The 27,011-nt window shown below is 37.3% G+C and overlaps 1 protein-coding gene across 4 annotated transcripts in view; it reads left to right on the top strand.

The window, feature by feature from the left end:
- HECW2 (HECT, C2 and WW domain containing E3 ubiquitin protein ligase 2) overlaps positions 1-27,011 on the top strand; it is a 344,914-nt gene that overhangs the window by 108,525 nt on the left and 209,378 nt on the right. For all 4 annotated transcript variants that reach the window (XM_073218419.1, XM_037009109.2, XM_037009108.2 and 1 more), the window contains exon 2: positions 26,567-26,893. In XM_073218419.1, the coding sequence (XP_073074520.1) occupies positions 26,602-26,893 (292 nt within the window). In that variant the 5' untranslated portion in view covers positions 26,567-26,601. The remainder of the gene's footprint in view (positions 1-26,566; positions 26,894-27,011) is intronic.

Genomic DNA, 27,011 nt, shown 5'->3' with positions numbered 1-27,011 from the left:
GTTACTTTGGAAAAAACCTCACCCTCACACATTTAGAAAATCTATACGGTGAAAGGGAAGTATTAACAATGAGCAGTGAAGAATTAGAATGGCTTGGCAGTGCTACTTAGCATGGTCTGCAGAATGTAGTTTCACCATTGCTTGATAGTGTATTAGAAATGCAGATTCTTAAGCTCCGCCCCAATCCAGCTGAATCACAGGCTGCAATTTCACAAATGAAGTCTGAGCTGTTTTGCTTTTGAAAGCAGAATCCCAGTCTAGGTTGAACTGCCTCAGAAGGGACGCCTCTTCCCCTAATCTTTCAAAGTAACTGAAGCCTGGGATATGTGTTGACAACACTGTGCAAATACCATACAATTTGAGGCTCTCTCAATGAGATGTTCATTTAAGTTCATTTAATTAAACATTTTTCCTTAAAGAAACAACAAAGAGATTTGAGGAGTTAGGAGTAATTTGTATGTTGATGATTGTTAGGCTTTGTTGCTCTCTGCTATTTTATAAGGAAATGGAAGTTTTTAGCAAGAGAAGAGAAGGTAATTTTGTAGCATGGGACTAGGCTCGGCCTGGATTGGAGACGGCAGAAAGGGAAAGTCTGGGGAAGCATAAAATGTATTTACAGTTCACCCTTGAACAATGTGGGCTACTCTTTTTTTCTCTCTTTTTACTTCTATTATTAAGGTATTGATATACACTCTTAAGAGGGTTTCACAAGAAAAACAATGTGGTTGTTACATTCACCTTTATTATTGAGTACCTCCCCATACCCCATTGCAGGCACTGTCCATCAGTGTAGTAAGATGCTACAGAGTCCCTATTTGTCTTCTCTGAGCTACACTGTCTTCCTCGTGACCCCACACATACCACGTGCACCGACCATGATACCTCACAATCCCCTTCTCCCTCCCTTCCCACCCATGCTTCCCCACCCCTCCCCTTTGGTAACCACTAGTCCCTTCTTGGAGTCTGTGAGTCTGTTGCTATTTTGTTTCTTCAGTTATGCTTCATTGTTATACTCCACAAATGAGGGAAATCATTTGGTATTTGTCTTTTTCTGCTTGACTTATTTCACTGAGCATAATACCCTCTAGCTCCATCCATGTTGTTGCAAATGGTAGGATTTGTTTCTTTCTTATGGCTGAATAGTATTCCATTGTATATATGTATCACCTCTTCTTTATCCATTCATCTACTGATGGACACTTAGGTGGCTTCCATATCTTGGCTATTGTAAATAGTGCTATGATAAACATAGGGGTGCATAAGTCTTTTTGAATCTGAAGACTTCTTTTCTTTGGGTAAATTCCTAGGAGTGGAGTTCCCAGGTCAAATGGTATTTCTATTTTTAGTTTTTTGAGGAACCTCCATATTGCTTTCCACAATGGTTGAACTACTTTACATTCCCACCAGCAGTGTAGGAGGGTTCCCCTTTCTCCGCATCCTTGCCAGCATTTGTTGATCCTAGTATTTTCTATGTTGGCCATCCTAATTGGTGTGAGGTGATATCTCATTGTGGTTTTAATTTGCATTTCCCTGATAATCAGCAAAATATGGAGCATCTTTTCATGTGCCTGTTAGCCATCTGAATTTCTTCTTTGGAAAACTGTTCAGATCCTCCACCCATTTTTTAATAGGGTTATTTGCTTTTTGGGTGTGGATGATTGTGAGTTCTTTATATATTTTGGATGTTAACCCCTTGTCGGATATGTCATTTACAAATATATTCTCCCATACTGTAGGATGCTTTTTTGTTCTGCTGATGGTGTCCTTTGCTGTACAGAAGCTTTTTAGCATGATATAGTCCCATTTGTTTATTTTTGCTTTTGTTTCCCTTGCCCAAGGAGATGCATTCAGGAAAAAGTTGCTCGTGTTTATATTCAAGAGATTTTTGCCTATGTTCTCGTCTAAGAGTTTTATGGTTTTGTGACTTACCTTAAAGTCTTTGATCCATTTTGAGTTTACTTTTGTGTATGGGGTTAGACAATAATCCAGTTTCATTCTCTTACATGTAGCTGTCCAGTTTTGCCAACACCAGCTGTTGAAGAGGCTGTCATTTCCCCATTGTATAATCCAGGGCTCCTTTATCATATACTAATTGACCATATATGGTTCAGTTTATGTCTGGGCTCTCTAGTCTGTTCCATTGGTCTATGTTCTTGTGCCAATACCAAATTGTCTTGATGGCTGTGGCTTTGTAGTAGAGCTTGAAGTCAGGGAGCATATTCCCTCCTGCTTTATTCTTCCTTCTCAGGATTGCTTTGGCAATATGGGGTCTTTTGTGGTTCCATATGAATTTTAGAACTATTTGCTTTAGTTTGTTGAAGAATACTGCTGGATTTTGATAGGGATTGCACTGAATCTGTAGATAAATATTAATTCTTCTTTTCCATGAGCACGAGATGTGTTTACATTTATCGATATCTTCTTTATTTCTCTCATGAGTGTCTTGTAGATTTCAGAGTATAGGTCTTTCACTTCCTTCATTAGATTTATTCCTAGGTATTTTATTCTTTTTGATGTAACTGTGAATGGCATTGTTTTCCTGATTTCTCTTTCTGCTAGTTCATTATTAGTGTATAGAAATGCAACATATTTCTGTGTATTAATTTTGTATCCCACAACTTTGCTGAATTCAGATATTAGATCTAGTAGTTTTGGAATGGATTCTTTAGGGTTTTTATGTACAATATCATGTCATCTGCAAACAGGGACAGTTTAACCTTCATTGCCAATCTGGATGCCTTTTATTTCTTTGTGTTATCTGATTGCCATGGCTAGGACTTCCAGAGCTATGTTGAATGAAAGTGGAGAGAGTGGGCATCCTTGTCTTGCTCCTGATCTTAAAGGAAAAGCTTTCAGCTTCTCACTGTTAAGTGTGATGTTGGCTGTGGGTTTGTCATATATGGCCTTTATTATGTTGAGGTACTTGCCCTCTGTACCCATTTTGTTGAGAGTTTTTATCATGAATGGATGTTGATATTTGTCAAATGCTTTTTCAGCATCTATGGAGATGATCATACGATATTTGTCCTTCTTTTTGTTGATGTGGTGGATGATGTTGATGGATTTTTCAAATGTTGTACCATCCTTGCATCCCTGGAATAAATCCTTCTTGATTATGATGGATGATATTTTTAATGTATTTTTGAATTCAGTTTGCTAATATTTTGTTGAGTATTTTTGCATCTATGTTCATCAGGAATATTGGTCTGTAATTTTCTTTTTTTGTGGTGTCTTTGCCTGGTTTTGGTCTTAGAGTCACACTGGCCTCATAGAATGAGTTTGGAAGTATTCCCTCCTCTTCTACTTTTTGGAAAACTTTAAGGAGAATGGGTATTAGATCTTCACTAAATGTTTGATAAAATTCAGCAGTGAAACCATCTGGTCCAGGAGTTTTGTTCTTAGTTCGTTTTTTGAATACCAATTCAATTTCCTTGCTGATAATCGGTCTATTCAGATTTTCTGTTCCTTTCTGGGTCAGCCATGGAAGGTTGTATTTTTTTAGAAAGTTGTCCATTTCTTCTAGGTTATCCAGTTTGTTACCATATAATTTTTCATAGTATTCTCTAATAATTCTTTGTATTTCTGTGGTGTCTGTAGTGATTTGTCCTTTTTCATTTCTGATTCTGTTTATGTGTGTAGATTCTCTTTTTTTCTTGTTAAGTCTGGCTAGGGGTTTATTTATTTTGTTTATTTTCTCGAAGAACCAGCTCCTGCTTTCATTGATTCTTTCTATTGTTTTATTCTTCTCAATTTTGTTTATTTCTTCTCTGATCTTTATTATGTCCCTCCTTCTGCTGACTTTGGGCCTCTTCTGTTCTTCTTTTTCTGGTTTCGCTAATTGAGAGTTTAGACCATTCATATGGGATTGTTCTTCTTTCCTGAGGTAGGCCTGTGTTGCAATAATGTGGGGTATTCTTATGAGCACATGGCAGACTCTGTTTATATGCAGACAGAGAGGCCTTTTTTGCATTTAGGGCCTATAGAGCCTAGGAAGAGATTCAGATTCAGATACTGAAACCAAAATTATAAAGAAGCCTGGGAAATACAATACTTCTATTCTTAACTGAGTCTCAATGTCTTCTTATCTCACAGGATTACTGTGAGAATTTAATGGGATCTGCAGAAAAGACCCAGAGGAAGTGCTTAATAAATAATAGCTCCTCCTTTCTTCTGTAAACCTTCTCCTTTCCCCTCATCCCATCTCAGGTGGTTTTATTTCAGAGTCTACAGAGGACAGTACTAACAGGCTCATACTGAGGGGCTAGTATTCAGAATATAATTGTGGTAGAAGTATTTAGAAGGTGCAAAGATAAGGAGGAAGTGATTTTTCTGTGGGAAGAGACATTTAGGGTTCTTAGTGAATGGCTTAAAGCATGCATATCTATAGTTTTTGTGAACGCTGAAGATGAGAATCATCTTCATTTAAATTGCAATAATTTACCACTTGCTGAAAGAAGGTAAAGGCTAGGCTGAAATTTATTCTAAACCATTTCTTTGGGTACTCCTAAAGTGGGCATTTTGAGGCAAAGCTGATATCAGCTATTACTTGCTCTGTCCCGGTAGGAGGCTCAAGGTTCACAAGAGACTGCTAGTGTGGCCTGCTCAGGACCAGTATAAGTTCTAGTCTAATAAGTCTGAAAACAAAGGGGTTCAGGGTTATCACAGGTTAGAAAGAAGTTAAAGATCAGGAAAATAAGATGTTGAGCAAAACTGGAAAGAATATTCCCAATATTCTTCTTTATCACTCTCTTCACAGAACTTCAGTTAGCTCTCTATGCCTGTCCAGCTTTCCAGGTTTATATGTACTGGTCCAAAGTCCATTTCCAGCCCACCTTACTCTTTAATCTCTCTCTGCCCATTCAGTGATCCCACTAGGTTGACTGTTACCACTCTTCCCAGCTGTCCAAAATCATAACCCTCAATTAAGATTGTTCAAATCCCACTACCCTTTCCTCTCTGAGAAATTCCTGACAGGTCCAAATGATTTGGATACTTGTTCACCCCTCCTGCCAACTTCAGTAGTATTCTGTGCACCTCCTCTCACTGCATTGTCTATGTCTTGTCCCAGTGAATGCTTTTGAAAAATTTTGAGGGCTGGGGGATTATAATTTTCTGTTCTTACCTGTTCTTACTGTTTATTGCAAGTGATGGCTTCTGTGGGTAAAACTGCAGTATTTCCAGAATCTGTCACCTGGCCTTAGTGCATCTCCATATCAGTAGGTGTTTCTAAGGGGTGGAGAGAAGTAGTCCATCTTCATACAATAGGTGATTTCAAGGGGAAGTGAGAACATAATCTGGACTGGAGAGGTTTGGTTTTGCAGCCAGGTCATGAGCGATACCGGCAAGGAGAAGTGTACAACTGCTGTAAGCAATAAATGGGTTTCTCCCACTTTACTTCTCCCTTTGACTGATTTTGGCTTCAAAGATTATTTGCCCCAGGCTGGGAACATATTTTCCCCCAAGAGTTACAGTTTCTTAAGGTAAAAGGTAACTTTTGCTAGCTAATCTACCATCAACACCAAACAGAATAGATTTGGATAACTTTGTGAAGAGAGGAATATTTGGAGGGAAGTCACAGAGGTGCAGTACTACCCTCATGGCTTATCTCAGGTTGCCAATTTGAGGTCTGAAGTTTGGGAAGAAGTGCACACAGTTGGCTCCTGAGCCCATGAGAGCCAGCTCTAGCACACTACTTAAAGGGATTCCCCACTTCCCAACTCATTATCCTAATCTCAGGAACCAAATATTAAAAGACTTTAATAACGTGTTTCCCTCACTGTCAAACTCACAGATGGAGTGGGGGGTTTGTTTGTCTTTGATCATTGGATTCTTCTTGTTTGTGGATGTGGGAAAAATAATTCTTAGCCTTTAGACTAATTTTCTAGTTCCTGAAAAATATTTTTATAGGCTTCTTTGTTAGAGGCAATTAAGAGGTTATGGGATTGAATCTGAGTGAAGAGATAGTCCATAAATATTGGCCAGATGATTGATGAAAGAGTCAAAGAAAGAGGAATAATTCTTTTGTATGTCCAGTGTAATTGCACAAAGCTAACATAATATAAAACAAGAAACTGCAAAGCTTTGTTTTTATTTAATGTCCTCTTGGATTGGAGGTCAACCAGAATGGCCATGGCTTTGTCTGGCACAGTTAGGCGACATGAATTTGTTTGAGTTCAATGTAAGTACAGGTATTTGTAGAGGAAGTGTGCTAATCTTTATCATGCACAAAATATAAGATAAGGAAGATTCTCTCAAGTAAAATTAGGTTTAAAAGCAGTAGAAGAAATGGTGAATTTACAAGTGCCCTAAATAAATCACAATCTAGATTGGGCCCATATAGTCCTGGGCACATGGTTCTTTTTTAATCTCTTCTTATTTTGGAAGACTAAAGGCCCTGAATCCATCATTATTTGGATTATTTGAATTTGATTTCCTAGTTAAAACCAACTACTGCTTCACAAATAATCTAGATAGGAAAGTTCAAGCCTGTTGCCTTTAATAAACATTGCTGAATTTGGAAGAAGACTAGATTAGCCAAATTTTATTTTAAAACTTGAGATTCTAAAAAGCAATAGAAAATCAGCCCCTTAGCATTTCCCAAAATATTCCAATCCATCTGCCTTAAAGTGTGACTGCCAAATACTTTAACTTGTTAGTAAGAAATAAAACATGTTCACTCTTAAAGCTGTGTTTTGGGTGTGTTCATCTGCAGTGAGATATATACAGAACCACCTCTCCAGGAGGGTGTTAGGATTACAGGCAGGTATACAAATTGTCATCCTCTTATTCAAGCAAATGTTGTGCAAACATGTAATCTTATCCTATTTGGGGCTTATCCTGTTTCCTAACATGCACATAAAAAATTTGTCATGGCTCTAAACTTTGCCCTCCTTGAAATCTTAGGGTTTGAGCATAGCCAATGAGATAATTACAGACTGTTTGCTTCTTGTTTGTAAAATCCTGGGAATTATACTTTTAAGTTTTCTTTAGATTTCTTTCCTTTCTTGATTGATTGGTAGTTTTGGAATAGAAAGAGGTTTGAATATTTGAATTTAGTCATAAAAAACTTGTCATCTGATATATTGAAAGAGGACCTGCTTTAGTTTTGGTGAAGCTTTTCTGGTTAGTAAAACAAACAAAATGAAACAAAACAGAATATAATGCAACAAAAACACTGATGATACTTAGGTTGTAATTCCAATTCCCACCAATACTATCTGGCCCAGGATCTACACTCAATAATTTTTTTCCCTCCTATATAATGGATGTGATTTTTCATGTGGGAATTCTGGGGTAAATTTAAAGGCCTAAAATGGGAGTTAAAATAAGACAATAGCAGCTGGTGATAAGGTAGCAGCATATGCTTTTCAGGGTGCCATTTTCTTAATGTTCATGTTCAAAGATCCAAAATGAAATTGGAAGCAATAAAGATGATAAAGGCCCCCAAAGTGTATGCCAATTTTGTTGTATCCCTCTTCAGAAGTATTGCTTAAGAGATTCTAATAAAAAGCTTAAAGATGAATTTAAAAGTAAAATAAAAGGACCTGACTCCTCACCGGTAGAGGAGGGCAGATGAGAAAATAGCTTAAATCATTCTTAATCTCAGTTCCTTTATATGAAGCTCCCAACATAGTTTTATTTTATTTCTTGAGTCAAAATGAAATGCAGATTGTGAATGCTGCAAGTTGGTTCAATCGCCCCTATAGATTTTCAGGGCAGGAGGGTCACTGGACAGGTGCTGCTGCCTGGTTGTAGCAGGGTAATGTAAGTCTCTGGTGAGGAAAACTATAGCAAAGAACTGTTTTATTTAATAAAATTTAAAGAACAAAGAGATTAGGTAGTTCAGCTAAATCACCTTGGAAATGGTTTCTTTATAATATAAAACAGAGTATTACATAGTCATTTTTAAAACAACGATAAAAATGTTAGTTATTTCTCTGCAATTGCTACTGTTATAGTCATCATACAAACTGATGCCCATCTATGTTAGTATTCTGAGGAAGCTCAACTCCATGGTTTTGAACTTCCATTTTTATTAAAATTCCCACTTTGCAGTTGCACGTTTTCTTCTAGAATGGTGATGGTGGAGAGTGGGCAGTGGTATGCAGCTTGACCTGCATGATGCATCTACTTTGAATCTGTTTTGATCTATTCCCAGTCATTCCAGGCACTAAGGCATCACTCTTATTTTTTTAGAGAACTCATCTGTCACTCAGTAATCCATGCAAACAGTTACAATTGACAGAAGAAAAACCTGCTACAATAATTACTGCTGCTTTTCTTTCCCTCTAATCTTATGAAAGAAGTGAGATATCCCTTCTACACCCACAGGGCTATTGGTACTATCACTAGTGATTACTAGCAAAGACAGAATTGGGTTATTACATATCCCCACGACTAGTTGCTACTTAGCAACTACAGAACTTCCAAGTTAAACTTCCACCAGTATCAGAGGCCCTGGCATTTTTACTTTGGGGAAATGGGAGAATTTGTGATTTCTTTCACTGCTGGTGTGAGTGGAGGGCATCTCCCTCTTGTTTGGAAGTCTCTCTGGAAGGTCACAGTGAGCAGGTGAGAGCTGGTTTCCCTCATCTGACACTCCTACCCATGCTCATCTGCTTAGGCCAGTCCCTTAAGGCTTTCCCTTACATTTTATTTTCTAATCTTTCCATTTGTTCATACTGGGCCTCCTTAGACTATATATTTCTAACTTGATCTGACTTATGTCCAGTAATTGGCAGGGTTGTTAAGCATGATGAAAGATCATTTCATTATATTCAGTGCCTTTTTCTTTGATGGTGGTGGTTAGGACTTGCTTCAGAGATTTATAGGTTTATTATTTCCTGAAAAAATTCAAAACTGTCTGCCTTATTAACAAATGGCCTTAAAGGAAGACTGTTTAATAAAAAGGAGAACTGTTGTGGTTATATTTCTGGGAAGTAGTGGTTACGTTAAAGTCTTAAGATTCTATTCAACTAAGACACAATTAAAGCATAACCAGGAATTGGCCATCTGAAAAGCACTATTAATGGATCCAAATATGTCACTGTCATTTTAAATTTGCACTGAAGAAAAATATAGTGGGTTCACTAGAATCCAAAGTCTAAGAAAAAGTCTGGTCTCCCTAATTCTGTTCTTTTTATTTGGGCCAATTTATTTTGCATGTCATTTCCAATTAACAATAATACCCTGTCACTTATGTGTAGAATTTAATATTTAACTTTCACAATCCTGTGCTGTTTATTGTTTTTGTAATGTTGTCTGCCCAACTGGACTGTAAGCTCTAGAGAACATGAACCAAGTCTTTCCTTTTACTGTATATTCTTCAGTAACTAACATGGTACTAGACATAAACTAAATGCTTAATGAACACTTAGTGCTTAGTCAGTCATCTGGATCTATGATTATTAGGTTGGTGTGTTTGCATTCTCATATACTTCATCATCTGGTTTCATAGTTTTTGCTTTGGAGCTTTTTAGAGGCTTTGTATCATGTGTTTCAGCACCTAGCAATTCTAAATTACATATTTTTATCCACTGGGAGTGGAGTGGAGTGTAACTGTTAAAGCCAGATACTCCCAGAGTTATATGACCTTTTACTTTCAGATATTAGGTAACTCAGATATATAATATAGTAGAACTGGTAGAGGGCATAGAAAAGGAAACAGTTATTGTAAGTATATCAGATGAAAGTGGCTTTAAGAATTGTGGGTACTATCTCATTTAATTGTTTGGATCAATACCCTATTGCTTTATTGATAAATACTTTGGCTTATTTTGGCATATTTCCTAAGTATACACTGCTTCTATACTTGACCTTTCCAAGCTTTGTGGTAGTAGTGCTTTTTAAAAAAGCTTGTTGTGACAGAAAAGAAAACAGAAGTGGGAGACATGATTATTCTGATCTAGAAACAAATCACAGACTCATAAATCTGTAGAGCTGGGGATGACTTGGAGATTGTACAGTTCTACTCTTTCATTTGTATAGGTGAGGAAATCAAGAAACTGTGTGGTTTAGTGACTTAGGTAAGGTCACAGTAGAAGTTAGGAATAGGGCGATATTGTGAGCAGTTTGAGAAAATCAATTATATTATTTCTGGATTCTCTGATCCAGTTTGTAGAAAGTACTATTCTGTGAATAGTTTAACTAAATTACCGTATATCCTGCATGGGAATGTTATATGACTATTAAAAAAGATGATATGATGCTATGTTTATTAGTATGAATGCCTACATTACATTTTGAGTATAAAAAAGAGCAGGTTACAAAACAGAGTACACTCTGTAGGATGATCTCATCTTATCTATACATCTAAACAGCTCAGCGTGTATTTATAGACCAAAATGCAGTGGGCTGGCATCTCTGGGGGGTGGCGTTATGGGTGATATTTATCTTCTCCTTGATCTTTTCTCATCTTTTTTGAAATTTTATAGTGGGCATGTGTTATTTTTATAATTGGAAAAACGCCCTGAGAAGTGTTTTCTCTTTATTCCCTTAACTCTAATTTTTGGTGATAAAACTAGGTTGGCAAGTTTTACCTTGGTTTTATGCTTTCTGAGTGTGAGGCAGTCTTATAATTATCAGCAGCATTTCATGAAGCTCCAAGATACCCAAGAAACTCATACATTCTTAAAAAGTGTAATTTTTTAAAAAGAAATAATTGAGAAGATCTCTCATATGCTAATATACTGAACAACTCTGCAAGATGACCTCACCTGGAACCTAATTAAGAGGTGGAAATACCATGTAGTAGGGCATGTAGTTGAGAAATCTGGGTCTTAATTCCAGGCCTGTTAATTACAACCTTGTATATGGCCTTGGAACCAAAAACATCCAGCACTCAGAAATGTCAGTTGGCACTCAGAAATGTCATTTTTCATTCAAAAAATGAAAGTGTTAGACTGAGAGCCCTTTGGTTCTAAAATTCTGTGTAAAATTGAAGCAGTGGTGAACACTTAGAACTTAATGTGATGAAAGCTTTATGAATTCAAGAGTAGAGACTGAGGTATCTGGTGGCTTACCAGACATGCCAGCGGCTCAACATTTATAATTGCATATATCATATCTAGTTATTAGGCCCTGTTGATGTTTTTGAGATTATTTCTATTTCTTAGGCTTAATTTGGATATTTCTTCTTGGCTGTGCTTGTTGCACCAATATAAATACCAGGAATAGATACATATGAATTAATAAACTTTTTATTTAGAAATCTTTTGACCCTTCCAAACGAATATTTCATCCATGTAATAGGTGTATTGATGTATTAAGTAGTAAAGAAAATTAGGTTGTTTAAATTGGAAGCATCTTTTATTGAAAAGCATTAGAATCACTCCATGGGCTAGTTCTGTTGAATTAGTGTGTTATGCCTGATGAATTTCTTATATTCTGTAGAAAAGTAAATCCAGAGCTTCTTAGTCATGCTTACTCTTATTCAAGAAAAGCGTCCCAAGTTGAGTGTGTAGTAAGGCCATTTAGGCATATGTAAGTGTCATTTTACTTTGTCCTGTACTTTGAAATATAATTGCTTTTATTTACTGATTGTCATGATATTGAGTAATCAATCTGTCACCAGCCCATTCAAATGATGCTGCCATGTCTGTAGTGTGAACTTGGCCCCAAATTTCTCCAGAGGACAGCTGGTCAGTCATGACTCCCTAAGAACCATTTGCAATCTGTTCATTGGGTGCTTTTGGAAGACCTGTGTGGTAAAGGCAATGTGCAGCCAGCTATTCAGTCTTATTTACTAACTTGCTTCCACAGATTCATAGCATCCCATGTCGGGGAAGGTATTGGGTAGGGAACAGCCATCTCCCCTGCACTGCAGACATGGGCAAAATGTTTGTGGCACCTCTTTTCTAAAAGGCTTCCTTGTAACACTCATCCATACCTTACAATCCAGCTTTTCCTCTTCTAAGAATTATCCTAAGGAAATAATCAAGGAAGTGTTAAATAATGAATGTTTGAGGATGTGTTTATAACGTGGTTTATAGCAATAAACTAAATGACACTCTTGAGGGAATTGTTTAACTAATTTACCATATATCATGCATGGGAATGTTATACGACTATTAAAAAAGATGATATGATGCTATGTTTATTAGTATGAATGCCCACATTACATTTTGAGTATAAAAAAGAGCAGGTTACAAAACAGAGTACACTCTGTAGGATGATCTCATCTTATCTATACATCTAAACAGCTCAGCGTGTATTTATAGACCAAAATGCAGTGGGCTGGCATCTCTGGGGGGTGGCATTATGGGTGATATTTATCTTCTCCTTGATCTTTTCTCATCTTTTTTGAAATTTTATAGTGGGCATGTGTTATTTTTATAATTGGAAAAATGCCCTGAGAGGTGTTTTCTCTTTATTCCCTTAACTCTAATTTTTGGTGATAAAACTAGGTTGGCAAGTTTTACCTTGGTTTTTTGCTTTCTGAGTGTGAGGCAGTCTTATAATTATCAGCAGCATTTCATGAAGCTCCATGTCACAATGTGTTCTTGAAGGCTCAGCTTGCAACTGCTCCAGCGATCTAGGCGTGCTGTCATTAGGTGGGGCTGATGAGCCTTGGTGGGGCTCTGAACTACAGTGCCCACCCTAGTTGACTTGAGCTTCCTGATTTAAACATGATTTTTCCATAACAATTTATATAAAAATAGAACTCTGTTGAAAGAACTAAACATAAGCTATCCCTGAACATTAAAGCAGATGATAGGTTTAAAGCCGCATTTAAAATCAACCAGTGTCATCAGGCACCTTTTATCAGACAAAATTTTTCTTTTGTGATCACATATGCAGATCCATATCGGAATATTCTTTTCTTCTTAAATCCTAATTTGATGTAAAAACCTCCCCAAAGCTTGCGCTCCATTTCATACCCCACCCTGGGTTTAGACTTTGCTGGCATTGAAGCACTTCAGGCAGTTTATTCTTTACTTAGACTTCAGATACATGTGCCTGTAGTTTTGGCTGCATTCTTCCAAAATCTTTAGAAGTAATTATCTGACCGATTGTTTGCATCACCCCAGTTGGATACTCTAAAATTCTATGATGTAAAAGAAGAAAATGTCATAACTATTTTTTGGAGGAAACCTCAAACCCTTGGTAATTAGGTGTTTTCAATCATAAAAGTCTGTTTTCTTAAAGAGGAAAAGCATTTACCCCCTTTCTTGTATGAGTGTATTGATCTGCTTACATGGGTTCTGTAGGCAGAGTGAATAAAGGTCTTGCTGAGTTCCCTAAGTATATTGCTTAGAACAGAACTAATTGCTCTTAAAAACAGATTTACTAGAAAATAAGCTGGAGTCCACAGTGTCATCATGGATTCTCCCTGGGCCTTGGAGATGAGACGTGGTCTTGGTTGTTTTTATATTTCCAGCCCTGGAAGTGATTTGCTGAAATTAAAGGATTATCTCACGTGACAATGGCCCACTTATAAGCCTTGCCCTGAAAATATACCAGCCTGTGTTTCCTAGGCTCATGTTTTTTCCTTAGGGCTTTGGGGTCAGTTCCTCATTTGGCCATGCACAGTGGAAGCCCAGAGCTGCTTCCTGAGGAAGATCTTGCTGAGAAGTGATCCCTCCACCAAGCTCCATGCAGGAGAGGGGAGGCCTTGTGTGGAGGCACATGTATGGGCCAGCTTCCTTCATGTTTGTAGAAGGATGAGACCCCAGTAGCTTTGCTCTTAGTCACTTGTGTCAAGCATTCAAGGTCAGTTATCTATTAGTGGATATTATCTTGAACTTTCTTTTGCCATATTTTTATGAGAAACTATGTTCACCAAAAATGGCTTAAAAAATATGAAGTCCAACCATGGCTTAAAGATCTAAAATTTAAGGTGAAGTTTTATCCTTGAGCTAAGCTGCCGTGTAGCTGCTAGACCAGTGCTGTTCCAGTAGAAACACAGTGTGAGCCACTCATGTTAACTTTTTCAGTAGCTACACTGAAAAAGGTAAAAAGGACAGGTGAGCTTAATTTTAGTAATATAGTTTATTTATCCCAATATCTCTAAAACATTATCATTTCTATGTGTAATCAATAAACTTATTGATATGATATCTTACTTTTTTTTTTTTTACTAAGTCTTTAAAATACAGTATGTATTTTATACATAGATCATGTTTCAGTTTGGAGTAGGCACATTTCAGATGCTCAGTAGCCACATGTGGCTGGTAGCTCCTGCAGTGGGCAGTATCCTCTAGACCATCACAGAACTCTGTGCAAGTGTGCCTATTGGCCTGTTCGTGTTCAGCCAATGAAATGTCATGGAAATGGTAATACAACAAGGCTGTCATGCTTGATGTAGATAGAAAAATAGAAAGTAATACTTCATATATCATGAAGACTAACAGAAGAAAATTCTGTCAGGTCTCATAACTAGGAAATCATTTGTATACATCTTATGGATATGTAGATTAGGCCTGTGAGTCTTGTAACTTTTTGGTTGAGATGCTAGAAAGTTTAGAGACAAATTAATGGCCGGTTTTGAATATCTGACCAACACTAAATGACCTGGGTTCTGGGTAAAAACTTCTCCCCTGACTTGCTTCCTTTTGCTTTCCTTCTCTTAACTTCTTTTCAGCTTGTTGAATGTAATACTGCCACATGCCATGCAAATTTTTTTTGATTAAGGATGGAGATAAAATTTTGTTATTTAAATTTTTTATTAAGTTTAAATAATTATATCACTCTAAATTTTATGGGAAATGGAATCGGAAAGATTTTTGAAAGACTCAAGTCTTTCAGCTGACTTGGGGTTCTTTTGAAATTAGTTTAATAAACCCTGGATATATTGGGAAAGATTATAGATTTAAGTTACTTGGTCTAACATTAGAATATATAGAGACAGTAATTGGTGATCATTCATGTCAGCAGTTCTCAAAGTTCAGGATTTATTAACATCAAGTGGTGAAAAGGTTAAGTGTCTGATGTCTGTGCCCCACCCCATGGATGGGTTAGGATAAATAGATTCAGATTGGGGTCAAGAAAATGGTAGCTTAATAGGTTTTTCCTGGTTGTCATAGTCCTGGTAACTGTTTTTATCTTCTTCTTCCTAACTCTAAATCTCCCAGAAAAAAATGCTCTCCATACCTATTCCCCACAGTCTTTTTCTTTTGGTCTTTTTCCCCCCAACTTTATCAGGACATAGAACATTGTGTAAGTTTAGGTGTACAGCATGATGGTTTGATACACCTATGTTACAAAATGATTCCCACCAGGGTGTTGGCTAACACCCTTCACATAATTACCATTTTTTTGTGCTGAGAACTTTAAGGATCTGCTCTCTTGGGGACTTAAAAATATGTAATACAATTTTATTAACTCTAATCACCATTAGATCTCCAGAACTGGTTCATCTTCTAACTGGAAAGTTGGGCTCTTTGATCTACATTCCTCCCCTACCACACCCCCCACGGCCCCATCTTTTTCTTATATTTCTTCCCATCCCTTGCTCTGGCTCAGCACCATGTTTTGTGGAGGTCAACTCATATTCTTTGAGTTTCTCAGTTTATGCTTCCCAGCTTCACCTATTATCTAGGTTTTGTACACTAAACAGTGGGATGTATCTGGTGTAGATTCTAGGATTTTTTAAGTCTATGACAGAAACCCAACCACACTTGCCTAACTTAAAAAGAGAAAAGTGTCAGAAGAACCCGGGGTGGTCCCTGTCTCAGGCACTCTGGATTGAGGCTGGAATTGTCTACAACCATCTCTGGTTCTCAGCCTGGCTGACCACCAAGGTCCTGATAACTTGCAGAAGGCAAGTAGGGGGAGGAGAGAAATGCTTATACTTATGATTCAGAATCTCTTCTTTATCTCAGTTACTCATGCATCAGGACAGAAGAGCTTACCATTGAAAAGAGTGTTGTTTTGGTTTACACTAGGATCCTTCTTTGAAAATAAAAATTGGGTTAATGAGGCAATGGGTAAGTGCATAGTGTTTTGAGGTCCCCCCCCCCAATTACCAGTTATAATTGTTTGCATTTTAATGAGATTTGAATTTCTTTGAAACTATTATTTAAGGCCCTGGTATCTCTCTAAATTTAATAGTGCAGCATTCTAAGCAAAAATGAATATTCAGTTTTATTTATAAACTGAATAGATTTCTTTCTTTGACTGGATTTTAATCTATTCACTAAAATGGTACTTTTTGTAGTGTATTCAATTTGGGGGCAGGAATCCAATTTATATAAATTTAATAAGTTAAAATAATAGGACTCATTGCAATGAATGAAATTTTTTCAATATCTTTAGAAATGGACAGTTTTACTTACTATTCGTAGGACTTTATCTGATACATAACCTAGTTAAATAGTCCTATAATTATTTTGTAAGAATTGTCTATTCTCTGTAAATCATTCCACCAGACTTCAAAGTTTGCTTTGCCCTATGTTTTCTTACTTGTTCCATGTGCAGTAGTTAATCTCTACTACTGCACTAGGCTTTTGGCAAAACTAGTGGAAGGGAAAGAGGTAGAGAAGACCAAATAGCTTTGTGTGATGCATGACAGTGTGGTTCTGAAGTCAGCTGGAGAACCTTCAAGGGGCTCCCAGGACTAGTAGCATGCATAAATGCCTTTGGGTGGGAGGAAGCTGGAACTTTAGATAGGCAAGGTTCCCCAACTTGGTATCACCAATTTCCTACTTTCTTTTATCTTTAGGCTAAGAGGCCATCACTCTCTTCCTTTTAACACATACTCAGATGCCATGGAAACCAACCCCAGTATTGACCTGGGAGGCAAAACTTCATTTCTCAGCTTACTGCAGAATCTCTAACTATAAATGTCCACATGCTTGGTCAAGGAACACTCTAAATGTGTATTCATTATCCCTTAAAAAATGGGTGGGTCAGAAGAGGAAGGCAAAAAGGATGTGATTTTTATGAGTCCTACTCTGGCAGGGCTTCCATTGGCCGAGCCACTCCTTCCATCCTCTTTATGATGCCTGCACATTAGGAAGTTGTCGGAGTCCATGGAGACTGTTTTGAGAGAGAGAAATTGCTGCTTCTCAACAACACTAAGGGTTTATACAGTTGACTTATAATAGGTCTGTGGCTCATGGCAAATAAATAAATAATGACTTTCTATGTCTGCAAAGCTTACAGTATGTGGACCAAACGTGAGAATGAGGAAGTGGGCAGAAATCAAGGCATCTTTAAACACTGTGAATAGATGACCTCATCTACCCCCTGTACTCCTGACCCCAGTTGTGTGGTTAATGCTGGGTACCACATGATCTGGCCTCAGTGTAGAAGCTGTAAGCAGCTTTAAAGACCTAAGTGTGGGTCTCAGCTGTGCCACCCACTTGCTTGGTGCCCTCATCTGGAAATCAAATTTAGAATTAACAGCCCCATCCTAGGGTAGCTGTAGAGATAACAAGAGTGTGAGAATAGGGACAGAGGATCAATAGGAATACCAGAAAAGCATTTCTCTTAAATGAATCCATTTATACTGGGAAGCTGAATTTCAAAGTAAATAGGGGGAAAGGGTTTGATCTTGGCAAACAGAAGTTCAAATCATGGGAATCAGTTTACTATTTTAGCTTACATATAACAAAATTTAGATCAGAATCACACATATGGCCTGATTATTAAGAGGAAAAAAAGAACAAATGAAGTGTTGGACATTTTGGAGGGTTTGGGGGGTTAATTTTTTCAAGAAAATTGATAGCACAATATGGTATTTGTCTCTCTAGTAACAATCATGACAGTCATAATACAAAAACTATGCTGGAGCTCTGTTGACCTCCCCATGTCCTCTCTTTAATCCTATGACATTCAAATTGCTCTTAGGTTTTTAAAATTCTCCTTCAGTTGTCAACTACTCCTCCTTTGCCAGACCCTTATTAATCAGTGATTTTGCATGTGATTCATGTAGTTCTTCAAAGTCACTTTCATTGACTTTTATATATTCCTGAATGTTTTACTAGTTCTTGCAATTTCTCTTTGTAACCAATTGACTGTTAGAACATCTGAAATCAGTGAATGACTAACAGACAGAGATGTGACTGGCAGGGATCAACTCTGTCATTACAAGGGAGAAATGGTTGAATTGGGGATTAATTTAAAGTCTTCAGTTCTTTGTTTTGCAATAGTTTTGCTTTCATCTTCAGCTCCTAAATAAAGTGAAGCTGGATAATGAATACTTAGGTAAATAGGATCTCTTCTTTGTAAAAAAATTGAAAACTATAGTGCTATGAAAGTGTAGGTAGTCCTTTCAGAAATGTTTCAGACACCTTTTTATCCTAATATTTTAATCAAGATTAACCTTGATATCAATAAGCAGGATCATGATACTGAACAGAACTCTTTCCTCATCTACAAGCTACCTACTAATGTTCATTTAGTTTTTTTGGTTCTTTCAGATGCTTTTCTATACCACTAGGAACCTAGTGATTTATTAGTTATTATTTAAAAATCTTTCTTTTTCCACTCTTCAAACTGTAAGTTCCTTGAGAATGGAATCTGTTTCGTTTGTTGCACCCTGGAGCTGGAACAGTGACTCACATACAGCGGGCATCAGAGAACTATTATTTATGTGAACAGTCAGGCAGGTTTAGCACTCTGTGTTTATGGCTTATACATGGCTCCCCTCTCTAACACGATTATTCTTTATTGTTTGATTCCTTCCCTTCTCCCTTTTTCTGTTCTAATGTACCTTTTGTTAACCTGTAATAATGGTAAGTATGAGTTGGTGATCTCAGACTTTGAAACTTAAATGTGTATATTTGTAACCTCTGCCCACAACCCTTGCACGGTACCAATAAAATTACTTTAGTTAGAAATCTTACAGTGGTGGCAAATAACTTGTAAAGTTAGAAACAGTAACGAATAATTTAATTGAATGGACATTGTTCTAGACGCTTGGCTGAAAAAACCATCTAAATACTGTTGCCAACTTAGAGGTGACACCTGTGCCATTTCCAACTGTCCATGAAGTATACATTCCAGTAGGAAGAGACATTAAATGCTAGAGAAACACTGATAAGTTGCACCATATATTAGAATATGAAAAGTGCTATGAAGGAAAATAAAGCAAGGAAAGGGGGTAGGTAGTGTTGGGACAGTTGAAATTTTATGTACGGTGGTCAGGGAACAGGGGTTGGCATTTGGCAAAAATATGAAGGGGTAACAAAGTAAGCCATGTGGATATTGAAAAGAAGAGCTTCCATGTCAGTGGAAACAGCAGATGCAAAGGCTCTGTAGTAGCGTGAATGGTGCTCTGGGAGCAGAGTGGGACTAGGGTAGTATGAGCGTGGGTGGCCGTGGTGGTAGATGAGGTCAAAGAGCACAAGAGGCCAGATCAAGTGGTGCCTTGTAGACCATTGTAAGGGTTTCAGCAGTGAAGTGGGGGCCATGGGAGGGCTTGGGCGGAGAGCAAATAATCTGACTTATTTGAACAGAATCATTCTGGTTGCTGTGCTGGGACTAGACAGCAAGAAATCAAGGATGAAAACAGGGAAGGAGGTGATTGTTTTTATTCAGAGGACAGATGATAGTGGTTTGGACCAGAATGAAGTCAGTAAAAGCTAATTCCTATTTTTCCTTCCTTTTTAATGGGATTCTTTCTTTGGCCTAGAATTCATGCCATATTTCCATGGCCTCTTTATATCTTTCAAGGTCCAGCTCAATTTTTCTTACTAGGCTTTTCTTAAACACTCAAGTCCCTGCTGATCATTCCTTGCAGTCAACTCCTACCGTCTTTCACACTTAAACCTGATAACATGGAAGGCAATTGTTTTCTATTTCTTTCATGTAGGTTTATTCCTTTGAATAATATAGCAAGGGCCTTATCTTATTTTTTTCAGCACAGAGTAGGTACTTAATAAATCTTTTTCAGATAGCTGGCTAATTCTAAAGAAAAGTCAACATATATTCATGCTCTTGTTTGGCCCTTTTACTTTCTTTTTGCAGTTGTAGTTTATCTCATCCACTGATTCATTTGAAAAATACTTACTAAACACTCATGTAACAGAAACAGTAATTGCCCTCAAAGAGTTTACAGTCTGGCAAGAGAAGATATGAAGATATGAAGTCTTCATAATTAGACTGTGAGGCAGTGTGAACTACAGGTGATATGAATGATATAAAAAAGGCCACTGGAATACAATAGTAGGAATGTTGCCTTCTGGTTGGGTATTCTCAAGAAGAGAGTGGTCCTTAGGCCTTAAAGGTGGAGTAGGTACTCTAGGTAGAGAGAATGTCATTGGGAGTGCTGTGCATGGATAACAGAATAGATAAGCTAGCATGGAGAAAGTTTGTATGGAACTTCAAGTTTATAGGAGGAAGTGTAAAGGAGTCACTCAAAATTATATTCTCTCCTCTTCATCCTGACCTCCAGAGCCACCACTTAACATCCATGCAATCTTCACTTCTCACTGGCCTGTTGCTCACTTCAGGTCTCACCTTTCTCATCTTAAACATTACTCCCTGTGAGAGGCCGGCCCTGCTCACTCCCTAAATCCACCCTGGCTTCCTTGTTTGCTTCCATCATGGTCCTTTAATTTTGCTATTTATTTGATTGGGAGTGTTGTCATTGAAAAAGTGCTCCAGGGAGAGAGTAGATAGATTGTCTTGGAGAGGATATAAGGGTCAGAAATGTCTCTTAAAAAGTGATGGTCTGGATATGATAAGATGTGAACTTGGCTTTTTACTGTTGTGGCAATGGGAATGGAAAGAGAGAAGCACTAAGGCTTAAAAAATATGTCTTGAGTCTAGAGAACATGCTTCAATTACTGATGTTCATAGCTAAGGCCACTGGTGTTTTATGGAATAAACAATTATATTTAAATACAGTTAGTCATCTTTTCTAGCAGCTTTTGACAATCAGTAACTAGGAGCTTATGTTTTGTGGTTTGCTTTGCAAGGAAGACTTTCCCACACAAATGTGTACAATCACCACAAAGTAATGCAGAATTTTTAAATATCTGAATTGCATTTATCAACAATTGGTAATTATCTGCAGCTTTATCTAAAGATAATGTTCTGGCATGTGTTCAGTGCAAAAGAAAAAAGATGTCTTTCCTCTTATGAATGTACAGGGAGTAAAAGCTTAATATCTTTCAAAGGAGAGATGACTGTAAAATTAATTGATTCCACTTCCCCCACACAAACCATCAATATTTGCTAATAGGAAAACCACCAACAGTGCTTGATACAAAAACAAGCTTTTCTTTTTCTAAAAATACTTGGATAGACTATGAAACTTCATGTATTTACTGAAAAATAAGTTGAGGATTTTGAAAAGATATTAAAAATATATGAAGTTTTAATTTACAGTTTCCTGATCTGGCATAACATTTAACAGTGCTTCTTGAAATGAAATTTTGCTCTCTTTAATCTGATAGCAGTTTGAAAGTATAAATTGATGGTAAAAAAAAAAAGATATCTATGCCAATAAATATCATTCCAGTAAGGGACTCATTACTGTCTACCCTCAATTATTGAGATAAAGGAGTAAAGCTGCTGCCTTTGTTCTTCCCACACTCGCTATCCTATTTTATTCTCTCATTACATATTTAAGGGTGTGTCATTTGGAAGCTGATACTTTGTTGGGGTGTTTTTTTTTCCTTCAGTTTTTGTCCAGCATTCATTTCCTCTTCTAGTAACAACTCATTTACTTTTTTTCTTTAATGAATGTGTGTAGCAGCTTTATTTGTTGTTTTCTTATTGAAGAATAATAGACATACAATATTTTATTAGTTTCAGGTATACAACATAGTGATTCAACAGTTACATACATCATGAAATGCTCACCATCTTAAGTATAGTTCCCATCTGTAACCATACAAAGAGTTATCACAACATTATTGACTATTCGCCATATGCTGTCACTTCTTTTTGAGGAATCACTTCCCCCACTGCGTTCTGAGCAAGTCTAGATGCTTTTTTTCTCCGCAGGTGCCAGCAGGCTTTGTAAAGCTATCTTCATGGCAGCATCTGAGTTTTTGTCTCACTGTACCTTCACTTCTAAGCACTGTTATTGTTCAAAGTTGACATTTGAATGGATAAAAAATCTCACTTTTAATATTTGTTTTTTGATATATAATTATTAGTAGCTTAAATCTTTTCTTTTGTGAATTATCTATTTACATCTGTAAGGAAAAGCTTAATTAAGTAATTGACTTAAAAACCTTACTGAGTTTAAAGAACGAAAAAGAATTAAAGAACATCTTAATTATTTTCTCTTATTTACCTAGTTGTATGTTTGGTGATTTAAAGCTAACTCCACATCCTGAAAGCAATGTGGGATTCAGTCTTTAAAATTGACAACTTTTATAACTTAAAATTATTTCTTCCTATTTGTGTATGTCCCTTTTCCACATTCCCAAGTGTGGGCTGTTGTTATGTTGTGGATCATGACATATTATTTGATAAAACTACAGGGAGGAGAGGCTTTTCCTAAAGAGCAGCAGCCTGTAGGGTACATTGCATTTCTGATAGTTTTCCACCTGGAAAGAGGAAGTGAGAGGCAGCGTCAGTCATCCCAGGTTCTCTGTTGAATGCCCCAGAGTCCTGGAGCATTTGCTGGCAAGCTGTATAGGAGGGATTTTTCTGGTCTTAATCATTTTACTAGAATGCTGTTACTGAGTAAACTAAGCAATGGGTTATAATAATGTATGATAAACACTGAGTAATGACTCTCTGAGTGCTCTTAGCAGTAGTCACAATGGAAGTTCACCTGGGAGGGCCCTTTAAGTGAGCATTTGGTGATGGCGTTCTTCATTTCAGATGCCAACTGGCCAGGTGGAGTCTAATTGGTTGCTACCTTTTCCCCCTAGATTTCTCACGTCTTTGCTTGTTGCAGACTAATTAAGTTTTCTTTAATGTCTCTTGAAATAAACATTTGGCAATAGCATTCTAGCGTTTTCCCTGTTGTTTTCCTCATTTCTATAGTACAGCACTCATGGAATTTAAAGCATAATACCATTGATCAGGGGTTTGTGTGTATATGTGATGGGGTATTTTTTTTGGGATGCGAAGGGTTAAACAAGGGCGTTCGTTATTATTATTGGTTTTATGTATCAATGTCCAGTCTAGGACACTGATAAAATCCTAGGGTGCATTTCTAGTGTGTAAAAATCTTCTGACAATGTTTTCAGTACTTGCCCTTCAGGTCATGTTTAGTAAATTGACATTCACCACCAGATTCTTTAGCACGTATATTTTAAATAAAAACTCTTGCTTAATCTATTTGTCATCTGCTGCTGTCTGTGTCTTCAAAATAAAATCTGCTGCTTTTGGAAATGAAGCTGTGTACTAAGGCATTTTGCAGTTTGCTAGGTAACTACATCTCTCTTGACCTCTGGAAGAAAAGAGATTTTGTTGATGTTGTTTAAGCAAATGTCTGTTATCTGAGATAGCAGCATAGTGCTGACCTAATCATAATTAGAAAAGGGAAGGTTTTTTTTTCCTAAGGAGTGCTACGTTATGTTAAATTGTGTCCTTTGGGAACGGGACATATAACTACAGCAGAGGCTCACCATGGGAGGGATTATCTAAGGAGCTTTAAAGGACCAGCATTCTGTTTAATAAATATGGTGGATACTAGGAGGCTTCCCTTATCATCAACTTTATTGTCTAAGGCTTTTCAGAAGAGCATGGATAATTTTCTGGAGAACATTTGTCTTTCTTATTGCAGAAGGCATCAGTATGAAACCAAGAATTCTTGGATTCAGGAGAAAATGTAAAGCAGCCCTTCCCTGTTCAGGTAGCACTAACTTTCCCCTATGGGAACATTGCACTGGAGAAGGTAGTTACAAAGTAAAATTTTAACTATGAAACTTAGGGTGGTGCGATTATTTTTCTTTTCCTTTTTATGCAACTTTGTGGTTAATTTTAGGATGATGCTTGATGTTATTTACTATGCAAACACAAACTCCAAAAAAATACATTATTTTTCCTATTAAGGGGAAAAAGAAGTTTTCCAAAGCAGGTTTGGTGATGGTCACTCACTATAATCTAAATATTCTGATTTTCTTTCTTTTCTTTTGATATAAGTTATGTGAAGTAAAACATTTGAATAAAGGTTTTAAACTCTGATCTAAAGCCTTTTAGAGATACATTGGCTGAGTTGATTTTAGTTAATAAATACTAATGCTATTATATAAGATAGCACTAAGCATATTATAGACCCATATTTAGGTATTTGCTCTTAGGAATTACCTCATCTGAATCCATCATTTCATAGCTAAGGAAAGCAATGTTCAAAGACATTTGATCATATACTTGAAATAAAATTCAGGTGCCTTAAGAAAATACTAATGCTATTATTAAGCAGAATCTTGCATTAGATTATTTGTTTTATCCCTGGCCTCATAATAACCAGCAACTCAGGCCTGCCCTGGTAAGAGTCTTTGGGACATAATTACCTGGATATATTGCATATACTTCAAACTCACCCAAAGTAGTACTGATTTTCTTGGCCCTGTAAATGCTTCTGGGATTCTGTTGTCATTTAAACTGAAAATCCAGAATATATCCTGATTTTTTCCTCACTTTTTCCCCTCTATTCAGTCTGTCTTCAAGTCTTTGGGCTCTTTCTTTGAAATATTCCTGACCAATGCATTTCCTTTTTGTGTTGCTAAAATCCATTCTGCAGCACTCAGTACCAGTACCAGGTGCCTTAACTGATCAGTTGTCTTCTAACTGCTTTCTCCATTTCTGTTTTCTTCCTCTTACAGTCAGCCCTGCATAAGCTTTCAGATTAAGTTTCCCATACTTAAATTTCATATTTTGACTCCTCTGCTCAAGACCCTGGAATGGGTCACTGCTCATCACTGTCAGTGAGGTTCCAACTGTATTACTTCACATTCTGTATCCAAGGTTTTTCTAATCTCTTCTCTCTTTAATCTTGTATCTCACTATGAACAGTTACCAGCTTGTGGGTGGTGAGCTCTAAACATTCTTTTACGATGGGTTGTTTGGAAGTTGAAATTAATTTTTTATGTGGAAACAATTCTTTAAAACCTGTGGTTGAGTTCTTAAGCTATAACCCAAAGGTTTGTGTACTGTGATGTAGTTGATTTCTGGGCTCTGGGAGCCAGAAGCCATGTTGAATAGGGAGGCAGGGGAAGGATGACTTTCTCCTTTTCTAAGTACAGGGTCATCTAGCACAAGGCATAACTTATAGTGAATTTTTTAGTGTAAAGGTAGTCTTTAGCATTTGATTTCTGTTAACTGTCTTCCAAATCCTAGTGTTCTCCCCATACTCATAGACACAGAGAGCTATCCCAGACTAAATAATGCATTAATCAATTCAGTAATTACATTATTTGCCTATTAAAATAACAATAGTTGCTTTTTATTGAACACTTAAGATTTTTCTAACCTTATAATAATCTTGCATGGTACAGTAAAGTCACCTCCACTTAATAGATGAATATATTGAGGCAGGGTGATGTTTAAGCATTATAACTATGGATTTATAAACACAACACTTAAAAATAACCTGAATATATTTGTAAATCACTTAAAAGAGTAAGTCCTGGATACTTGTTCAAGAAATATGCAGTTAACTTCCATCCTTTCCCTACTTCATTTCCTCCCTTGACACACACAAGCATCTTTGGGACACTGTTCCTTCTTTTCAAGATGGTACAGCTTCAAGGTTGATGGTTTCCTTTGCTGTGCAAAGCTTTTTAGTTTGATGTGGTCCTACTTGTTTACTTTCTCTTTTGGTGTCAGACCCCACAAAAATCATTGCTAAGACTGCTATCAAGGAGTTTACCACCTATGTTTTCTTTTAGGAGTTTTATGGTTTCAGGTCTTATATTCAAGTCTTTAATCTATTTTGAGTTGATGTTTGTGCATGGTGTAAGATAGTGGTCCTGTTCCATTGTTTTGCACATAGCTGTTCAGCTTTCCCACCACTACCTATTGGACATACCGTCCTTTCCCCAAGCTTCCATTCTGGTTGGGGGATGTACACAATAACCAAATCATTAAGTATGTGTTACTGTGTGGTACATCGGACCATAATTGCTATTGAGAAAAATACAGCAAGAAAGGAGAGATGAGGCATGCTGAGGTATTGCAGCTTTAAATGTGACAGCCCTGTGTTCAAGTGAGGAGGTGACATTTGATCAAGTTCCTGAAAAAAGACTTACTGAGTTACAGTCCTGTGATTTTGTGAAGGAAATTGAGCAAGTGAACTTGTCCTCACTGGTATATTTCAACTGTCTGTCATCATGTGTCAAAAATTTCTGTCTTCCTATTTTAAAATTTAATTGCAGCAGGAAATAAATTTATGTGGAGGGTGAGGAAGAGGATGCCATTTCTAGAGGTGGGGTACCCGGGAAAGGAAAGACCTAAGAGGGATGGTAGGAAGATACCCTCTCCTTAATTGCTAGGAGGAAGCTGTATGGAGTGAAATCAAGGGCCTTACGTCTATGAAGGTTGTTTCTGACAACATCAGTTGACAGTAGAATAATAGGTTTTATTTTGACAGAGCAAGATTATGGCATGGCCAGCTTTAATAAACATTCTTCAAGGCTCTGTGTCTGGGGAGCTTAAACCCTAATTCCTTGCGTTGTAGCACCCATGCTTTGTGCTTGTCTGTCTCTTGCAGTTTTGTAGGAAGCCAACCTCGGAGAGGCAGACGGGATGGCTAGCTCAGCCCGGGAGCACCTGCTTTTTGTGCGGCGTCGAAATCCGCAGATGCGCTACACACTGAGCCCAGAGAATCTCCAGAGCCTCGCAGCCCGGAGCTCCGTGCCAGAGAACATGACCCTCCAGAGGGCCAACAGCGACACGGACCTGGTGACTTCTGAGAGCCGCTCCAGCCTGACCGCCAGCATGTACGAGTACACGCTGGGACAAGCCCAGAACCTCATAATCTTCTGGGACATTAAAGAGGAGGTGGACCCGAGTGACTGGATAGGACTTTATCACATAGGTGAGTCGAATGAAATGAACTTGCCTGTGACTTAGCACATACGTTTTAAATCTGATATTATTGTATTCTGCATTTTTTCTTGGAAAAAATTCACACATACAAATAAACATACGCAGAT

Source organism: Manis javanica, chromosome 12 (assembly GCF_040802235.1).
Source record: "Manis javanica isolate MJ-LG chromosome 12, MJ_LKY, whole genome shotgun sequence".
NCBI classification, from domain to species: Eukaryota; Metazoa; Chordata; class Mammalia; order Pholidota; family Manidae; genus Manis; species Manis javanica.
Note: the sequence above shows the minus strand (reverse complement) of the source record. Positions and strands in the feature narration are given on the sequence as shown.